General features: G+C 40.5%; 1 protein-coding gene across 2 annotated transcripts in view; it reads left to right on the plus strand.

Annotated features, from left to right (window-relative positions):
* LOC122881493 (raftlin-like) overlaps nucleotides 1–20,564 on the plus strand; it is a 103,676-nt gene that overhangs the window by 37,365 nt on the left and 45,747 nt on the right. For both annotated transcript variants that reach the window (XM_044207753.1, XM_044207752.1), the window contains 2 exons: nucleotides 6,597–6,774; nucleotides 16,653–16,761. In XM_044207753.1, the coding sequence (XP_044063688.1) occupies nucleotides 6,597–6,774; nucleotides 16,653–16,761 (287 nt within the window). The remainder of the gene's footprint in view (nucleotides 1–6,596; nucleotides 6,775–16,652; nucleotides 16,762–20,564) is intronic.

Here is a 20,564-nt window from a genome sequence, read left to right on the forward strand (position 1 = left end):
TAAATGTATGTCAGTAAGTGCGGTGTAGAGGTAGCCACTTCCAGGGTCTTGCCACTGTGATAATGGCGCTAAAATAATCAAACACAGAAAATCTATATCTATGCACTAAATTTGCACTAGAAACAGGAGAGTGGCTCCAGCTACGTGGATAAATAAGATTTGGAATTTATCCAAATATGAGACACATGAAAAGAGGGCAGCTGCTAATTCCAAGTGATGAGTCAGTTAAATATGTGTGGCCATGTGTGGAAGGTCAGCATCAGAGAAATAAAGTGAACGGGTGTTTAGTATTTATTCTGCTCCTTAGATGAACTCTCTCATGCATACATATTCAAACTGCATGTTTACATCTTCACTCTGAACTGAATGCAGAGCCAGGCAGGGCTTTTTCACACACACACACACACACACACACACACACACACACACACTCTCTCTCTCTCTCTCTCTCTCTCTCTCTCTCTCTCTCTCGAACACACACACAACCTGTCTCTCACTACTAAACTAACAGTACATCAAGACTGTTTTGGTTCCCTTCTTAATTCCTCCATGCATTATTTGTCATTTTTCAAATATATGACCTTATTCTTCTTTCCTCTTCTTCTCTCTCTTTTTATTTTGGGTGGGCTGAGATGTTGACCTTTTCTCAACCAGATTCTTATCTACTTTCACATTTTTTCAATTGGATAATCAAATGTTTCAATCTGAAAATTGTTAAGAAAACAATCTTACCACAAGTTTCATCTAGTAGCTGTTCTGGATCTTTTGATCATATCTCATGATCTTCCTCAGCAGATGGAGTTCGCTCAGTTGTCATAGAATTGTAAATTTTAAAATTTCCATTTTTTTCTGAGCACTTCAAGGACTTCTTGTGCATGTTGGCTTAAAAGCCAAGATTCAAAGTTCACTCTTGACCTTGGAAACATCACCATGTTCTTTTTTTAAGATTGTTTTTTGGGCTTTTTGCCTTTATTTGATAGGAACAACTGAAGAGAGACAGGAAATGTGGGAGAGAGAGAGAGAGGGAGGGCATGACATGCAGCAAAAGTCCGCAGGTTGGATTCAAACCCGGGCCACTGTGGTAAGGACTCAGCCTTATACATGGTGCACACGCTCTACCAGATGAGCGACCGGGACACCCAGAAATATCACCATGTTCTGATGAAGATCATGTGATATGATCAAAAGCTTCAGAACAGCTACTAAAAGAGATTGTTTTGTTTCCAAGGTCAAGAATGAATGTTAAACCTCAATCTAAATGTTGATTTAATGAATAAATCCACAACGAAACACATTGTGGATATATTTTAAGTGGAAAAAGACAGCAAACATCTCAAACTGTATCAATAGAGAATTGAGAGGACAAAAAAGACATCACTTTAGATTTGGATGGTGCGTTATTCACTTTAAATGGCACTAGTGTTTGCCTGTAATGTTCAGGTGATCATGGTAAAACTGCAGGGCTTTAATATAAACTCTACAACACAAAAGTTATACTGACCCCTGACATGCAACATGAACAGTGAGCAATTGATCATACATCTTTCCATTAGCCTGAAGACCCAGCTATCACTCCCTTTTCATACATTCCCCCACATTTCTGTGTTTAATGGCAGTGTCTGTTTGACAGCTCTGCGCTAACACAACACCAATTTGTTGGTTGTCACCCAGAAGCCCCCTTTTTTCTCATTATTTGTCACGAAGCGATCTGTTCCTGTGAGTTTAGGGCTCTTCTCTGTTGATATGTGAGATTTTACTTCCAGGGTAAACAAAAAGATGGGATGAAGTAATTGGCTGCCAGTTTGCCATGCAAGGTTTACCGGATTGGCTGTCTGATCAACCACAGAGTCATTCAAAGCCCTAAATATTCGTAGTATAAAACATCAACACTGACACTTGCATACAGCAGTTATACGGCAGCTAATTTGCTCTCATCTACGCAAACAAAGAGATTCTCCTTGGATAACATGATTTTAGGGCATAGAAACCATAGTAAACATCCTTACAACAGCATGAGATTTAGCACTGGGCAACACTTTGCTCTGGGGACAGCATGATAAATAAAATTTGGTCTGATAAATAAATGTAGAGCCTGTGTATTTAAAGGCCTCTGGATGAGATTATTAGCAGCTCACACAGCGATTAAAGCCAACTTAAGAAGTCACCAGCGGCTGTGTTCCTACTGCCTAATTGAAACCATTCCTTATTTACTCATCTCAACTAAGGGGATCAGAGAGCAAGCAAAGACGGTTTCATTTTCTTCTTAATATCTACCGGCTCGTGAATCATGCGCACACGCAATAGCATCGCTCTGGGGGAAGGACAGGGTGTTCATGTTGCACCAAAATGAAGAGGGAAGGGAAGAAAAAACTAAATCACACATCACAGGAGGATTAATTCCATTTCTAAAGGCAGCCAGCAGTGGAGGAAGGAGGAGAAGGGAGGGAGGAGGAGCAGAGGGGTGAAAGACGAATACATTTCACCCATTTGCGATGGCGGCCTATTTCTTTGTGTTAATTCCTCCACGCCTTTTAACTTCTAAAGCTCCTGCATTGTGGCGCAGTAGGACAGAGTGTGATTGAGAAATTTGGAGGAATCTTTTTAGCCAAAGCACTTACTTGCCCTGAGGGGACAGCATATGATTTTTTTCTCCCCTTCTTCCTCTTCTACTTCTTTCGTGGTTTCACAATGAACCTCTGGATATGTGCCCGGGAGGAAGAATTGGGATCCGAACTGAATCAGCTCTCTAGCTACATAACAGGAGCTGCCTCCTGATTGGCGCCAGCAGGCTTGTTCCAGAAATCCCTTTTTCCTCTATTGCAGTCCTGATGATGTAGTGTAGCATGCTGAAAGCATCACTGCGTTACAGCCTGCACAAAATAATTGAACAATGTCACACATATGAGCTTTAGTTGAATTTGTGACAGAGTGACAGATTCAATGCAAAAGGATTATAATCTCATTCCTAAAGAATTACAGTTGTTAATTACAGATATTGAAAAGACACAAATCAGATTAGAAATACAACCTGATGTTTCCTTTTTTTTTTTTAAACAGCATAAGACATTTGAAGGAAAAGCCCAGAAACTGTGCAGTCCAACAGCATCAACTGTTAGTATAACTGAAGTTGTTATGGTGCTTTTAGATAATGCAACCATTTTTCACCTCTCTTTATTCACACAAATTTGACTGCTGTCTGTATTTATTTGCCACAAGCAGCCTATGTACTGACTGTAAAGACGTTAGCTGTAGATACCTAGCAATACATGCATCAACGGAATATGAGTGTACCTGTGCTGTGTTTATGTGACAACTCTCCTTTGCTTCTTATTGCTGGATGTTCATGAACTGGAGTCATAAAGTCTCAGATTAGTCAAGATTTTTCACTCAAGCTGAAATTTGCTTTGCACTCAGCCTGAACAAACTAAAGAAGCATTAGATGAAAAACACATCTACCGTGAATCAAAACATTATGTATTTAAATATGTTAATTATGTATTTAATATGCTCTACTGGAGTCAATGAGCATGCAATATTTTATATATATATATATTACACAACATAAATGAGCAAATGTCACTGATTGTAAAGACATGCAGAACAATCAACAATAGACAGAAAAGCATGTTGAATTATACATTGGCAGCTCTATATGTGCAGTTCAATAAATCAGTCACTATTATATTATTAGATCAACAGATCCACATGTTACTATCACAGTAACAGGAGCTTGTTAGTCAAAAAAGCTTTGTTTGCACTGGCCAAATGTAGTAAATGACACAGATGTCATGCATAACTGCTTTCCACTCATTAACAAGACTTTAACATCAAACAAGCAACAAATGTTGTGTGAGAGCGTGTCGTTTTGTGTCAGGAGTTTTAATGTGGGATGACTGACTGACCTGAATGTGGCCCTCTGACACCCTTGTGTTGCATCGTGGGAAAAACAACTACACTAAATGTGTATGGCATGAACACAAACCATTTTACACAACTAAAAATTCTGTTTATGCTTATTTATACAGTACAATGATAGATACAATGATTCCAATGAGAGGCTGGAAGTTGGAGTACTGACCAATTACATTCAGGTTTTGGAGGTACATTCAGAAACAGATATTATACACATACAGTGCATTATATCTATAGTTTTGGGATTTTCAAATATTGAGTAATCTGTATCCAAAAACAGTACACCATGAAAGTACCTTTTCCAGCCTTGTCATGGACTGTTATTATTTGAAAGTCTTGTTAGCGTTGCTGACTCTACGTGAGACCAAATACACAAAAAACCACCCCTGGCATCGTCTCGCAAGTCTGCTCCACCCACACTCGCCCTCTCTCTGACCTCCTATTGAACTTCTGTACTTTGACTTTTCCCATGGATCTGAACATTTCGTTCTGTATAGTCTCATTGACTCTAATTAGCCAAAGCAGCATTTCCCACGTCTTGTGACAGCTTGTACAGACAACCAGACCACCTCTCCCTCCCTCTTTCCCTGGTCTTTCGTTTTGCATCCAGCCCTTTGTCTTGGCACTCTCCCACGCGCCACAGCTGTTTGGCCTACAGTAAATGTCGCCTCGTGCAGCGTACTACTGGGATCCCAGCCGTCATGCATCAGGGGCCAAGCAACGTCTCGATCACGGTCTCGCTAACTTTCCCTCTCTTCCTCTCTGTTTTGACCTCTCAGTCGTTTCTTCCTTCATGTTTCCTGTCCATCCTCCTCTCCTTCCTGCTATCAAGCTCTCCATTTTCTAATCTAATTGCTCCCATTTCAGAACCCCTCTCCCTTCCCCCCACTCATTACCATACATCCCGATTGGCTGATGTTGCCTGACAGAAGCTGTGTGTGGTTTGTTGTAACACAGCTGGTTGCTCCGTGAACCAGGCTGTCACCAGCGGCTATCTGCTGCAGGTTTTCATCCCTCGGTGTGTGTGTGTGTGTGTGTGTGTGTGGGGGGTCCAGGTGGTGGTGGTGGGGATGTGCTAGGAAAAAATTCCGCCCCTAACTGTCCTTTTTTTTTAAAAAACAGCCGGCCACTCACTGATTGAAGTTCATTAATGGCTCCTGTCCGCTCTACTTGGACAGTTAAGTTGAGCTGAGGGGGAATCAAAGTAAGTGTCAGAATATAGATAGCTGCTGTGATACAGAGCCTAAGCAATCAGCTCTGATTGGATTTTGATCCACTCTTATTAACTCCCAGATTGAGGGGATGGAGCGAAAAGTGTGATGTTAATTGCCAAAACAAACCGGGAATGACTCTAAAATCAGTGTTGGTATCTGAATTGCAAATCAAGACGTGGGGTTTTTTTGCTTTGTTTTTTTTTATTTGTACAGCAATTTTCCTTCTTGTCTACCAGTTTGGTGCCTCTTCATCTCTGTTGTGCTGTTGGGCATTATCATTAAAGAATGTGTGAAGTCAGGCAGGTCTAGCTGTACCAGAACCCTTCTACAATAATAAAGACCTCACACATAAATAAAACAGAAGAAATCAAAAAGAGGCTAACTGTTGTGAAAAAGGACAAAAAGGTTATTTACACAATTCGCATAGTGTGACAGAAATAGTTCAGATACTAAGAACTGCAGTGGAAAATATTTCTCTTGTGGTTTCCTTTCATCAGTTTACTTTAGAGTCACCTGAAACTGTATACATTGGATATTTCTTGCTGCTCTACCCACTGAGCTGCATGAAGACTGGAATAACTAAATCTGCTAAACTGTTCTCACTAACATTTTTTTATAGTAAATGTCACATTTCAGGTGCAACAGGGAAGAAAACACAAATTCAGACACTGACAGAACAGAATTAATGGGCCTTCGATAGAGGCTATAGTAAAGAAATAAATACTTACATTCAGCAATAAGAAGGCAGGAGAGCGGCCTATATATAGATGTTGGGGCCATATCAGGGAACAAGAGAGTGGGTCAGTGAGGTAGTGAGGGTCAGGTGTGCAGAGAGGAGCAGGGTCAGGTGATTGGCAAATGGCGGGAAAGTCTGAGGGCATCTGGTGGACAGGTGGGGAATGATAAGCTCTGGAAAGGTCCATGAAAAGGCAGGTGTTACAGAGATGTTGTGAGGCTAAAGGGGAAGAAAAGAAGACAGGGCAAGTGACATCATCATGAAGTAAATATCCATTTAAATACGCGCTATTGCTAGTTGAAAGTGAATCACACTGCAGGAAATATAACATAATTAGAAATGAATAATGAATATAAATGAAAAACAAATGTCTTTTTACTGAGAAGAATCTTCTGTTGTAGCCGAAGTGATTGCTTTGGAAACTCAGCAAGGATTTGTTAATAATAAACAGAAGAATAAGAAAATGAGCAGTGACCGCCACCATCACTGACAGACAAGGAATACAGACAACTCAAATTTCATAAACAGAACAGAGTCACTGTCCCGCTTGCTCTGTTTGATAAGCAAGAAACTGTTAATTTCTCCAGAAAGTTCAATGCAAAAACAACACAGCCATTAGCACTTAGCGGCAAAGATGTGTCCAAATAAACCACACAGAATTCAAAGAGTACCTTTTCAGTCATTCTACATACATTGTTTTGTCTCACACATTCTTTCCCTGTTCTATCTCTCAGGTGGGACGTCCACACTGCGTCTCTCGTCTGTGCGAGAGCTGCCAGGCCAGCTGCAGGAACTTTACCAGCAGGGTTTTGTTCTGGCAGCCGTTCACCCGTTCATCCACCCCTGTGGTCCAGAGTCCAACAGCCCACAGCACCAGCTCTACCGGGCCATACTGGTCAGACTCAATGACGGGTAAGAGCCACATGAGAGTGATTTTTGACTATTAAATGTGTAATCATCTGACATGGGAATACATTTTTAAAGGAGAAAAGGGCCAAAACATTAGTTCCCATCCAGCCTAAGCTAATGGAAACTTAAACATCCACCTCAGTATTTCCATTACGTTGTCTGCTCAAGGAGGATTAAGGCCATGCACAGTATAATTGTGTATACTGGTACTTAAGGCTAGTTTTTTGTGTCTTTTACAGAAATGTACAGAAAAATACCTGGTTTAAATCGATTTTCACCCTCATTTTTAGGTCCCATGCACCCAAATGTTTTTATGTTTCCTACTGCAGTTTTAAAGATGTTTTAATAATGAAAAAACAACAACAGGAAATCCAAAGTGAAAAATAATATATAAATACATGCATTACTTACAATTTTTCCAAGTCCACAAGTCAACACAAAGGTGTCTTTTTACAGGAATAAGGCTCACTGTTATCTGTGGGGTAAAAAGTAGTGACGATAAAAGGGAGAGGGCCCTTATAAAAAGAAATGTATTTTACTAAACAAAGCGGGGGGCTTTAAATTAATCTTTTAGATGTCTTAGCTACACCCCAGAGAATAAGACCTTTGTTATTATAAAATAATGTAGCCATTATAGTCACTTAAGGAAATATGTTGAGATTACTAATGTACCTTAATTGGTGTCATTATGCAGAAAAACCCTTGATGGGAACCAGATTTTTGCTTCTTCGTGTTTTGAATGGTATAAAAATGGTATGCTGGCTATTTGGTAAGGGACATTAGAGTTTATATAATGATTACAAGTGTTTACAGCTACTGTTTTATGTTTCACAAATAATTTTCTGTTATTAATGTGGGATATATAGGAGCAGAGAGATTTCCATAATGATTACCACCTACAAAAAACAATGGAGATTCATGTTGCATTTCATTTCAGTCATACAACCTTTCAGTGTTGCTTCAGTATCTATACTAGAGCATGACAACATCTGTTTGTGGCTCAGCAAGCTGTCATGTGGGCAGCTGTATTTGGATGTGAGTCAGCAATAATCTCAATCCTCTATCTCCAACCCTTTCAATGATCTGGCCAAAACCGGCTGCATGGCCCAAAGTCACCACCGCCCCCTACTTCTGCCCTCCAGCCCTGTGCCCGAGCCCTCTGTCCTGGGAACTGTGGGGGTGGGCGCACGTTTCGGTCAGGGCAGTACGCCAGGGAACGGCTCCAAGGGTGGTTGAAGGGCATGTGGGGGGAGTGATGGACGGTGGAGGGTGGAGGTTGCTTTTTGTCTGGTCAGAATCCTTCTAAAAAAATCACTTTCTCCTGGCTTAAGCAGAAAAACTGCTGTAGCTTCTGGGACCATTCATTGTTGGTTTTGAATGGGTCTGATGGCCCCAGGTGTCATAAAACCTGATCCGCTCATTCAGGACCACGTACTGTGAAGTCAGTTAAAGCAAAAACATGACAATCAAAAAGATTGAAGCTATGAGGAGAATTAGTTTTTTCTCTGGCAGCAGTGACATACAGACAGGCGTAGTCCAGCAGTTGAAGCCCCAGTGGCTGCTCTGTCTGGCTCTGAAGTCCAACAAACATCCAGGCCTGTTTACCAAAACACTGTTCCCTTGCTGCAGGGCATGGATGTGTGTGAGGGTGTGTGTCTGCTGTATGTGAGTATGTGTGTGTGAGAGAGTGTCTTGTCCCTTTCTGAAGAGGTTAGAGGTCCAGCACTTAAACCTTTCACTTCTTCTTTGGAGTGTTTTGTGAGCTTTACATACTAATTCTTGTTGTGTTTACATTTGTCGTTGTACAAATAGTATGTAGCTTTACATGAATATGTGAGTGACAATGTATAGAATAAATCTGCTGCTCTCTGCTGTTCCTGAGCAGAATCCCCCACAGACTCCTCACAGCTTAAAACACATTTCTGAACGCAGACAAACCATTTCTGTAATTTTTTCACTGCTGAGTATAAACACAACACCACTGCAACTAATCTACATTGACATCTCAGTCATTTAGCTAAAGCTCTCACCCACAGCGACAGTACAACAACCAATACCCGATATTACAAGCAACCAAGAGTAAGTAGTGTAATAATCAGAGCCACTGGGTCCTGACAGTTCTGCTGCAACCACAGACTGATCATGTAACAAAAACAACTCAGAAGACATAAAATAAATACTAAAGAAAGGCTTACAGTGGAAGGATTTTGTTGTTGTTGTTGTCAGAAAAAATAATGAAGAGAGGATCAGCGATGTGATTCAGAAGGGAGAAGGAGGATGACCGGAAAAGATGAAAAGATAAGATAAAATAACATGGGAGAGCTAAGCTAACAGAAAATGTAAGGATTCAACGTAAAAGAAGAAAACCGTAACACAAGCAAAGTAAGCATAAAACAAAAACATAACAAAAGATAAGAGCAGTAAAAATAATACCGTCAAAAAGTAATAAATTAGAAGGGAAGCAATTAATTAGTTTGTGCAAATGTATGCTGATGATAATTTAAATTCTTAGGTGCAGTGTGCAGAAATTGTGTCCTGAGGAAAAACTGTTTTCAAGTTTGTGCCAATTGTCTTACATGCCTCTTTCCTTTCCTTCATCCCTGCTGGTGTTGGTTGGAGATATGAGGGCTTGTTTTCATCCCTTCAGAAGAAACCATCCACTGCTTTTTCTTGTCATACAGTATGAGAAACAACCTCCACAGCGAGATAATTCATCACAGCAAACATGACAACTTAATTTGGGTTTGTCAAACTTTCTGTTTTATCATTATTCACTGTAATTTTGCCAGAGTTGTGCAGTGCAAGGTGTTATGATATGCCTTGTTTTCTGTCAATCACCTGACAGCCGCAGGAAGAAACTGAAGTCTCTGACAGAAAAATCTTTTAAAAACTTGTTGCCGTACAGTCTTACTCCTCACATCCTCCTCATATCTGAGGCATCTTTTTTTAATTAAAAGGTACAGTTTAACTGTAAATGTAATAGTTTAAGAGTATCACTCATTAGTCATGTTTCCATTACATCAAGTCCTCATACCTAAACAAAAACGCCATTACAAAAATGCTTCAACGTTTTATTGTCTGTCACCTTTATGGTTAGGCAACTAAAATTACTTGGTTAAGCTAAGGGAAAGAATCTGGTCAAGGTTAAAAGACACCAAAGTTGACTGTTGGAAGGGGATGGGATCCAAAGTCACACTTACACCCAACCATCCACCCCAACCTCCTGTATCTACTATACAAATTGTAATCTTTAACTTTAGCTCAGCATTTGTGGTGTGTGTTATTCAATCAAGAGAGTTTCACGCCCATCCAAGCCTGGGAACTGCCAGACACATACCATTGTTTATGCAGAAAATTAACATGACTTTAACTTTTGGAACCCTGATGCCTGAAAAAAATCCTATTACTTTGCACCTATCTTGTTAATACGTTAAGGTGACTATAACGCATCTATTGTGGGGTGAAAACAAGGCAAGCCACGTTTTAGAAGGTCATATAGTTGAAATGCATGGCATCTTATCTGCCCTCCTTTCCTGCATATTGTGTCCATTAGTAATCACCTCCCATGCTGTTCTGTAGAACACCTCGGGTTCACTTTCAGCATGCCAAAATATTCGTACAAACAGTTTAAACACTCCTCAGCTTTTCGCTGCTGCAAACCCGGACAACAGAAATATTGATTCTGTATGAAAAGGCTACAGCTGAATGGACTGCATCTCTCTTTTTTTTAAAAAGACATGCTGGCCTTGCGCTGGAGAAAAAGACACCATGAGGGGGGAGAGAGGAAGAAAAGAAAATCACAGCTGGAGTGTGAAGAAGTAGAGAGAGGAAGACAGAAGGAGGCTGAATGGGATAAAAAGAGAGAGAGAGATATTGAACGAAAAGGGCAGAGAAGTCTACCATCCTTTGATGGCCCTGGCCGAAAGCGGGGCCCAGGCTTTATCTCCAGCGTCTGTCACTGTAGAGACAGCTGCTCACATCAGCACCAGCCCAGGGGAATCCAAATCTCCACCAGGGGAAAATGAAGGAAGATAAATAAGAGAAACTGAAAAGCAAAGCATCTCCTCTCCAGTTCCCTTTCGCTGTCAGACCCAGAAATCAAAAGAAGAAGACAACAGGAAGGTGGTTGAAGGGGTTACAGTGAATGGGATTAAAAGCATGACAGTGAGCAGCCATTCATCCATCGCTCCAAAACTAACAGCTTTTTGCGACTGCACTAAAAACAAAGCAAAAGTCGAGGTAGAGGAGCTGACTGGTGTACAGCAGCTGCATAGGCGTCTGTATTTAGAATGCGCAGTATGTCCGTGGACACAATCCCAGTCAAGTCTCTACAGTATTAGCCTCAGTGTGAAAGGCTCAGCCAACAAGACACTTTACATGGACCGGCTGACGCTGCAGGAATCCGTGCACAGTCGGGAACTACACAAAGGTTGTGTACATACAGCTCTGTGTCATCTATAAATGTTAAGACACTGTCACCTGACTGACATACCTGGTTAAGTGGGTTATAACTTTATAAACCTTGGACAGCAATTTGTCATCGGCAACCCCCCACCCTGCTGGGGGAAAGAAGAAGAGAAAAACTGCAATGCAGACAGAAGGGATTGGACCGTTTGAAAATGTAAAATGTCAACTGTCAAATTTCCCAGTGTTCAATTTGATTGCGATGGAATAGGGTTACAGTTCAGCAGGCAATGTCTGATGGGATATATTCATCATTATTGGGTAATTGCAAGGAGCTCCCGTGTGCTCAGGCACAGAAAGAGAGGGATTGAAAGAGAGAGATGGGTTGAGAGGGAGGAGATGGTAGAATGTAAGAGGGAGATGGAGAAAGAGGAAAATAAAGAGAGGTACGGACTAAAAACCATTAGAGGGGATTTGCTTTTGTGAAATTATTCACAAATGTGTGAAAATGTGACATTTGGAGAGGTGTGCTATACTGTGTTATTACAGCTTCACAGTGACAGAGTGCTAAACATGGGTTCATGCAGAGTGCAAATTATAAAATGACAATCGAGGGGGTCAACTTTTTCTCCAGGGTGAAAAGGGAACCCAGTATAGCACAGGCACATGCTTCAGTGACCTGAAGTCTTACACTCCTTACAGTATCTTGCTTGTTTAAATTAATCAGATGTAATGTAATGTAATCAGTAATGTCTGCAGTCTGTAGATGATGATAAGGCAAAGTTAGAAACTAGCTAATGTTAGCGTTCATCCGTTGACACTTGACACAATCAGAAACTCTGAGGGTAAAAAAGTAAAGTGTATTAAACTAGCTAGATAGCTAGCTACTTACATTAACCTACAGCATCTCTATTGCTTGCGAGACACACACAAGCATAGACTTTAATGAGGATGCAAGCCTCTGCAATGATGGGAGTGAGGCAGGCAGACCAGACGTCAAGGTTAAGAAATGGTATGGTCCACTTTAGGGATGTCTGAAATCGTATTAAAAGATTCCTCCAGGCATGAATATGGTAAATATATTGTAACATTTATGATTAAGGGTAAGAAGGATATATAAATGTTTCGACCTCACCCCCCTCCCCAACCTGTTGTTTTTACAACAGGGGGGTCAGGTGGGTCAGACCCCCCGATTCCTCCCCGTAATTCAAACCCTGGGTTCATGTGAGCGGTGGGTGATGGAGATGGGTGAGAACCCTGACACGGCTCTGTTCCTGGTGCAAAAGGAACCGGAGTGAATTCACATTTTCACTGGCAACAATGTGAAAATGGTTGTATTCAGCCTTGACTTTCTTTCTTGTTTCAACTACATCTTTCCTTTGAAATACATATACCCTAACCCTACTGAAATATCTCAACAACTATTGTATTATATTGTATAGACATTCATGGTCTCCAGAGGATGCAGCCTACTGACTTTTAGCGCCACCATGCGGTTGACATTTTTGTTTTTTTAGTGAAATAGCTTGACAACTATTGGATGGATTGCTGTAAAATTGTTGCAAATATTCAAGGTCCCTAGAGGATACATTCTAATGACTTTGGTAATCCCGTGACTTTACCTCTAGAGCCACCAGCAAGTCAAAATTTTCACTTATTCAGTGAAATTGTTTAACATTAATGGATTGGCACAAAATTTCATACAGACATTAATGATTCCCAGATGATGTATCCTAATGACTTTGGTGATCCCTGACTTTTCATCCTGCACCATCATCAGGTCAAAATTTCACTTTGTCCAATACTTTGGTTAATAATCAAATACTTGCAAAACTAATGACATTCCCATCAACCTCAGCAGTACTTTGTGTTTAGAGCTTATTAGCAAATGTTAGCATGCAAACACACTAAACCAAAATGGTGAACATTCTAAGCATTATACCTGCCAAACATCAGTAGCATTGTGAGCATGTTAGCATGGTGACGTTAGCATTTAGCTCAAAGCATACAATGCTAAGTACAGTCTCACAGACCTGCTGGCATGGCTGTAGGTTCTTAGTCTTGTTTATTGTTCTGGGATTCTTCATTTTCAAAACTTGAGAATGTTTTGCTTTCAAATCTCAAGTAAGATTTGTAAGTAAGTGAAGTCTTTATTTTTGTGGCTTAAGTCTGACTTGAGTCCTAGTCTCAAGTATCATGTCTGCATCCCTGGTAGCTAGTATGAGCGGTGATAGTGCCTATGGCTGAGCAGACAAATAAAAGAGCGCCACCTATAGAAACGCCATTAACAGAAACACCAAAGAAATGAGCACTTATTGCCATAAATGGTGCCAGTTGTAGAATTAAGAAAGTATCTGACCACTTTATGTAAATCACTTCAACAAATCAAACTGAGCTCGAATGTTTGTTCTGAGAAGATTTCAAGTTTAAACAAACAAAGACTAAACTGGCTGTAGACATTTTTTTTTTTTTACAGTTTCACTTCCACTGAAAAACAATAATATGTCAACACAATCCCTTTTCATACCTCAGTGAACACAGTGTAATTGGAAACCGCACATTTACAAATGATGTAGCCACTACACTGCTAAAACAAATCCCAAAGCAAGCCATTAACAGGTAATACGCAATTAGTTACCATGTGAACGTTCAGCTCCAGCGGGGGTGATTAGTCCAACACAAGATGTTCTATGGCGAAACAAAGCATGTGACCCATCTAAGGGAAAAGACACGGGCGGGAGGGGGGGTTAGCAGCTGTATTCACCCAGGAGGGAGCTCCAGGTAGGCAGGCAGGCATTTGACACCCGTCTAACCACACGAGACCTCAGAGGTTGACAGCCGGTGCTGCATGCTGTATGAAAAGTCACTGTTTCACACAGAGAAGATGGACTGCAGGTGATGCAGCTGCTATTTTTAACCCGAGGCCTCCCTCCAGGACTGAGTGCTCCGTTTGAATTGTTGTTCTTACCCACCTCTGTCCTCCGTCCCAATCTGATGCCCTCCCTGCAGAAGTCTCCTCCATTCAGAGTTTTATTCCAAAATGAGTTATTCACCATTTAAAAAGGAGTGACACCTTCTCTGTGCAAAACATTTGAGAGCACAAAATGAAATCAAATTCTAGTGCTTAAGCGTCTGTTCTTAATTTAAAAAATCTCTCAGATGGACTTTATTGATAGATTCTCAATGATGAATTGGAGTTTTAATTTCTCTTCAAAATGAATTTATATCATTATGAAAAAAGGGCTTTTTATTTCATTTTGAAGCTACCTCTTAACTTGCAGCACACAGGGGCACCTACAGACCTCTCAGTACAGTGTAAAACATGCCAAAACAGGTTGTATAAAGTTTATAGTGCAACTATAACAATTTAGAATGTAAGAAAGGAAAGAAAACAAATGGTTTGCACTTAACTACACTATATACACCATGCTGTCTGTCTGTATCTCTCTCTCTTTCTCTCTGTTTTGTGCCTGGAGCACATCTTCAGGGAACACAACAGCCAAGCAAGCCGGTTGGTTGTGCTTTATGTCGCAACCAACAGGGGATACATCCACCTTTTTTGACAGTACCACCAGGCTTCTGCCATTGTGCCTTTGAACGTTATGACGCTGCGAAAAACAAGAGCCGGCTCTCAGCTCGTCGTAATGAATGTTTCACAGAGCGTGTGAAGTTTGTACTTAACGAGTCAGTCGGCCCAGTTTCTGCTCTGCTGTGTGCTGCGACAGCGATATACGCACAGCGACGGGTGTCAGTGACAGTAGAGTAGAAGTGTGGTGACTATTTTTTTTTTGTTTTTTTGGATGGATGATATAAATGAGGGCCATTGGTTATGCTGTGAAGTCCAAAAGAAAGACTTAGGCCGGGATTTAAAGTGATAATGCAGTGATGTTCAAACTGTCTGATTCTGATTCATGTGGGAAAAATAAAAGAGTGCTTTCACTATAGCAAGACTGGAAAGATTTAGGTTAGCAACATTTATTCAGACAATAAAATGACATTTAAAGTAAAATATAGGCATATTTCTGACAGGGCAGAAAAGAAAAACATTTGAGGCTCATCAAGCAAACACTTCAAGAAAATATAATGAAACTTAGCTTGCTCTCAGGTTCCCTGTGAATATTGTAGGTCAGGCTTGTGTCTTGTGTATAAAAACTCTGGCAGCTTGGGCAAATGTTAAAGGGGCACTCCTCCAACTTTTTGTGAATTTACTAGTCACAGGAAGTACTACACAGCCTGTGAAAATAGTTGGATAAGAGTTTCCCCTTGGGGATCAATAAAGTATTTCTGAGTCTGATTTCTGATTCTGATAATGTCTTCTGTGGTTCTGGAAGGAGTTTTGTCAAGTCTGAGAAAATTACTCAAGTTATCTCAGCTTGGGCTTGGAGACTAGAACATTTTTAATAGAAAGCCTGTGTGACAAACTGGGGGCTTAAAGTTTACAGCACCTCTAAAGTTTACTAATTGACACGATATATATTCTTTATATATCCATTTAATCCGTACAAATCCGTGTTTTGCTACCAATTTCCCGAATGTTGTTCATAGTTGATACATTAAATTGCTCAATTTACATCCGCTAAGGGCATGACAGAAAAATCACTGTGATAAAGCATTAGGAACACATACATGCACACACACAAGGAAGCAAGGACATGTGTGTGACACTCAGAGGGAGTCTTTGTGTGAACTGGGAAGCTGCAAGCACAGCCTTTAATACACACACCAGCATGCACACATGCATCTTTTACCCTCCCACACATCACATGTCCGTGTAAAGCCAGAGCTCTCCCAGAGAACACACACACACAGCCCGCACACACACACAGCCCTCACACACACACACCTACTGTATATGCACGTAGACTCTGCAGCACACTGAGGAAAAGGGCGTGCGGGGCTTCTTCCCCTTGTCAACAGGATGAGAAGCAGGGAGATGGAAGCTGGGGCATTAGTCTCCTCAGGGCTAGCTCTGGGATTTCCTCCAAAGGACAGAATAGGAAAATACAACACCATATAAATAGATTCTCCCCGCTCAAAATACTGATATAGCCCCAGCGGGGAGGGCTGAAGGGAGGGGAGTTGGCAAGACGAGATTTGCATTGAATTTCCTGCTTTCTGTGCTCTGCATGTGTTTTCTTTCATCCATGTGAATCTTTGTCTCACTTAAGTGTTTTATTGTATTTTTCTCTCGTCTCCCACAGGGCAACAATAACATTAACAAAGCTTCTTGATGCAGTGTAATTTGTTGATAGGGGGTTATTTTTGTATTATAGATTTGATGCCTGGGTCTGTGAATAGCACCCTGTTTTTGGATGTTTTATGACTGTAATTTTAGAAATTTAGCTTGTTTGTGAATGTGTGTTTGTATGTGTGTGAACGCATGGGTACCCTTGTGTATCGTGAAAATTTGTCCAGCAGGCTGGCTTGCTGAAAGGCTAAAACTCATTGTCCTCTCTCCCCCACTGTGGTGCCTGCAGGGTGGAAAGGAGCCAGTCAGTCTGCCCTCCGTACAAACTACAGCTGGAAGAGTGTCTGTCTGCTGAGCAGGTGCCCACCCCAGAGCTCATCCAGGGCTACGTCAAGAAGGTAGGGCTGCTTTGCAAATGCCAAGCTGAAGGTTTTGTCAGTTTGTGCCCAGCTGGAAGGATGGGTGCTGGGTGGAATGAAGGGAGCATGAGATTAGGAGGGATGCATGTCACCCTGTCTGAAGGTTCAGAGAACACATTGTTTGTATGTTTACAACTGTAGTGAATCAGCTATGTGGTTAAACCTGCTTGCTTGTAAGCACACTGCTGTCAGGCTGAAGGCTTTTAACAGCAGCTTGTCACAGAATGCTTGGAGCGCAGTTTCCAATAAAGTACACCATGTTGGAGGAGAGACAATAAAATATTTTTTTTTATGTAACTGCCACTTTAAAAGTCAATTTTATTTATATAACCCAATGTCACAAATCATAATTTGCCTCAAAAGGCTTTTCCAATCTGTACAGCATACAGCACCCTCTGTCCTTAGAATTTGGATATGGAACCCCAAAAAAAAAGAAAACGGAAGAGCAACAGAGGAGGGATCCTTCTCTTGGAACAGACAGACATGCAATAGATGTTGTGTGTACAGAATAGATTCACAACAGAAAGTCATACACAACAATATACAATTATGATGACAAATTGTAGATTTTTAAACATAAGTGAAGCGGATGGATACAGGAGGACAAGCGAGCAGTTTCAGGCGACGCCCATTAAGTAGAATCTGAGCCACTCGGACCCAAATAGAGAGAGAACACCAACACTGGCAACAGGATGATGCGCCACCAGTGAACAAGCAGCTGTGGTCAAAAAGAGCAGCAACACCTCAAAAGAACACATTTTTCACCTGCTACAATTACACTCACGGCAAGATGGTAGCTCAGATCCTATCATACATATTTACACTCAGACCCTCTGCAATAAACAGGACCCTGCTTGACATGATTAGGCTGAATGTAATTTGGACCTGGTCTGACTCAGGTCCTGGGTCAGGTCTCGGATACTACAAACCGAGCGGACCTGTAAGGGTTCTAATTCATATCTTTTATTAAAGTTGAAGTAGAAATGCAGCAATGTAAAAATACTCCAGTACAAGAAAAAGTAAACAAAAAGACATATTAGCAACACAATGTGTAAGTAAAATACTCATTACAAAGAATAGCCCATTTCAGAGTGTTAGTAGAGTAGCTGGTTCAGGTAGAACTAAATTCAACTATTTTATATATGGTGGATATGGAGTACTATACTAGATCTATATCACGCATCATATTTATACAAGTTTACCATATGTTTTCATGTAAAATCTCTATTTTCAAAGTACCTAGCAGCTTTCATAAAAATGTAGTGAAGAAGTACGAAGTTACATAAAATGAAAGTGAAGTACCTGAAAATTGTACTAAAAGTAGCCAAAAAGTACACTACTTGAGCAAATGCATTTTTCACCCTTTTTATTTAACTGTTATTTTTAAAACCATAATTATATAGTATATAGTTAATAGTTTCCTAATCTGTCTCAATCTGTCTGGGTTCATATAGAGTTACATATTTCTATGATTTGGCATTTTAAAATACAGCATATTGTTCAATTACAGTGAGATGAGGTGAAAGCAGCTAAAAGGAGCCAGAAAGCTTAAATCACATTCACTGATCTGATAATGAATTGACTCTGTAGCGGATGTCACTATTATGAATGCACTGATAAATATGAACACACCCTCCTCTCTTATGAGCTGGTTATGCTGCGTCATCATGATTCAACCCCCTCTGCCTAATCTGTATATTACCGACCGTCATGTCGGCCTTTGAAGCCTCGCTCCTGGACTTTTCTGTAAATTTTGCCCTTCGATTAGTCATGCAACCGCAGTCCTGTAGGACCTCATTACTGTTGGTTATCATTTTAATCTTCTGAGCTGCTACAGGCCTGCTGGAGGAGGAGGAGGAGGAGGCCATGCTACAAATCTATTAAAAAGGAAGTGGACATGGATGAGTGGTAGAGGAGTGAGCAGAGAAGTCCATTCCCTTCAGCCTCTCTCTTGCATTCTGTTTCTTTCTGTTTTTCTCTCCCTTCATCTCCTTTTTTTCTCTCATTTTCTTTCCTTTCTCTTCCTCATTGTCTCCATCTCTGTCATTGTCCGTCTGCCTCTCTTTCTGTCATCTCTCCCCTCACTCTCTCTGCCTTGCTCAAATCTCTCTCTCCGGGGTTTTCATCTTGACCTTCAGACACCTCCTCCTGGTGCCACTTTAATAACTTACGGGGGAAATAGGAAATGTGGTCTCAAGTCAAAACTGAAATGGGTTTTTTAGTGCAGGGAGTTGATATTCTGGTGGCAGAATAAGGGAAGCTGCTTCCTGAATATTTTTCATCAAGTTTGTGCTCGGCGTCATTTTGGTTAATGAAGAAAAATTAAGTGATGCAAAGATTTCCTTTTTGACCTCGAAACCTAATTTTCTTGACCTGAGGTGGTTCCTTCTGAGCCAGTGCAACTTGTCTATTAATTTATTCTGTATTGATACTGCAGAAAATGTGTTACAGTAGATCTCAAGTGTATATGGAACATGACTGTTGAAGGGATGCAACTAACATCCAGTATCCAGTTTTCCCCTTTTGTTTCCCTTTAGCTAGTAGGTCTATCGGTATCCTCTAATAGAAGCTCTATGATGTTTATACTCAAGAAAAAACTCAAACCCAAGCCCATATGTTTTCAATGGCTGCATCATTACATCCAATAGACATATTATGTCTTGTGCTTCATTCGCCACCCTAGCAGCTTGGCTCTAGGAATGCAATGTTGGTCAGCCAGTCGGTCAGTCCACCACTTTAGTCCAGACTGAAATATCTTAACAACTATTGGATGGATTCGACAGACATTTATGTTCCCCAGAGGATAAATCCTAATGACTTGAGTGATGTCCTTAATTTTCCCCTAGCGCCACCCTGTGGTTGACATTTTTGTATTTTAGTGAAATGTCTCGACAACTGTTGGATGGATTGCCTTGAAATTTGGCACAGATATTCAGGATGAATTGTAATAACTTTGGTGATCCCTTTATTTTTCATCTAGCGCCATCATAAGGTGAAAGTTTAAATTTATATTTTAATAAATGTGTAAAATACTTGCAAAGCTAATGACATTATCAGCCTCAGCCATTCAGTCTGTTTAGTGCTAATTAGCTAATGTAATCTCGCTAACGTGCTGAACTAAAATGGATAACATGATGAACATCAACTGCTAAATGCCATCATGTTAGCATTGTAACTGTGAGCATGTTGGCATGCAGACCTTAGCATTTAGTACAGTACAGCCTCACGGAGCCACTAACAAGGCTGTAGCAGCATATCTTATTTTATACACATTTCCCCATAATTCAGCACACATTTGGAATCTCTGAATATTCATTTTACAATGATACAAACACAGAAAAGCAGCAAATTCTCACATTTAAGAAGCTGGAAGCAGCAAATGACTTAAACGACATTGTTGTCTATTAATGTTCTGTTAGTCAGCTAATCAGTTCAAAATCTAATCATTTCAGCACTAGACTCTTTTATTTATCCAGCTTGTTATTTACTTACTTACATCAAATTCTTCTGAAAGACAAATCTGCATTGACTTTGCCCTTACATATTTTGTGATTTATTTCCATTTTGTCACTCACTATATTTGTGGTTTATCTGCAATCTTTGTTATAACGTTGGGCTGTTGGCAATATGTCTCTGGAAAAAGAAATCTAATCTGAATGGTTCTACTTTGTCAAACAAGGGATTTAATAAAATAATAATAATGATAATAATGGTACTAAAAATAAATTCAATCATTACAGCCCACCATTTCGAATCTGCTTCTGCTATCTACTGCACCAACA

This window comes from Siniperca chuatsi, linkage group LG9, assembly GCF_020085105.1.
Source record: "Siniperca chuatsi isolate FFG_IHB_CAS linkage group LG9, ASM2008510v1, whole genome shotgun sequence".
In the NCBI taxonomy this organism is placed as follows: Eukaryota; Metazoa; Chordata; class Actinopteri; order Centrarchiformes; family Sinipercidae; genus Siniperca; species Siniperca chuatsi.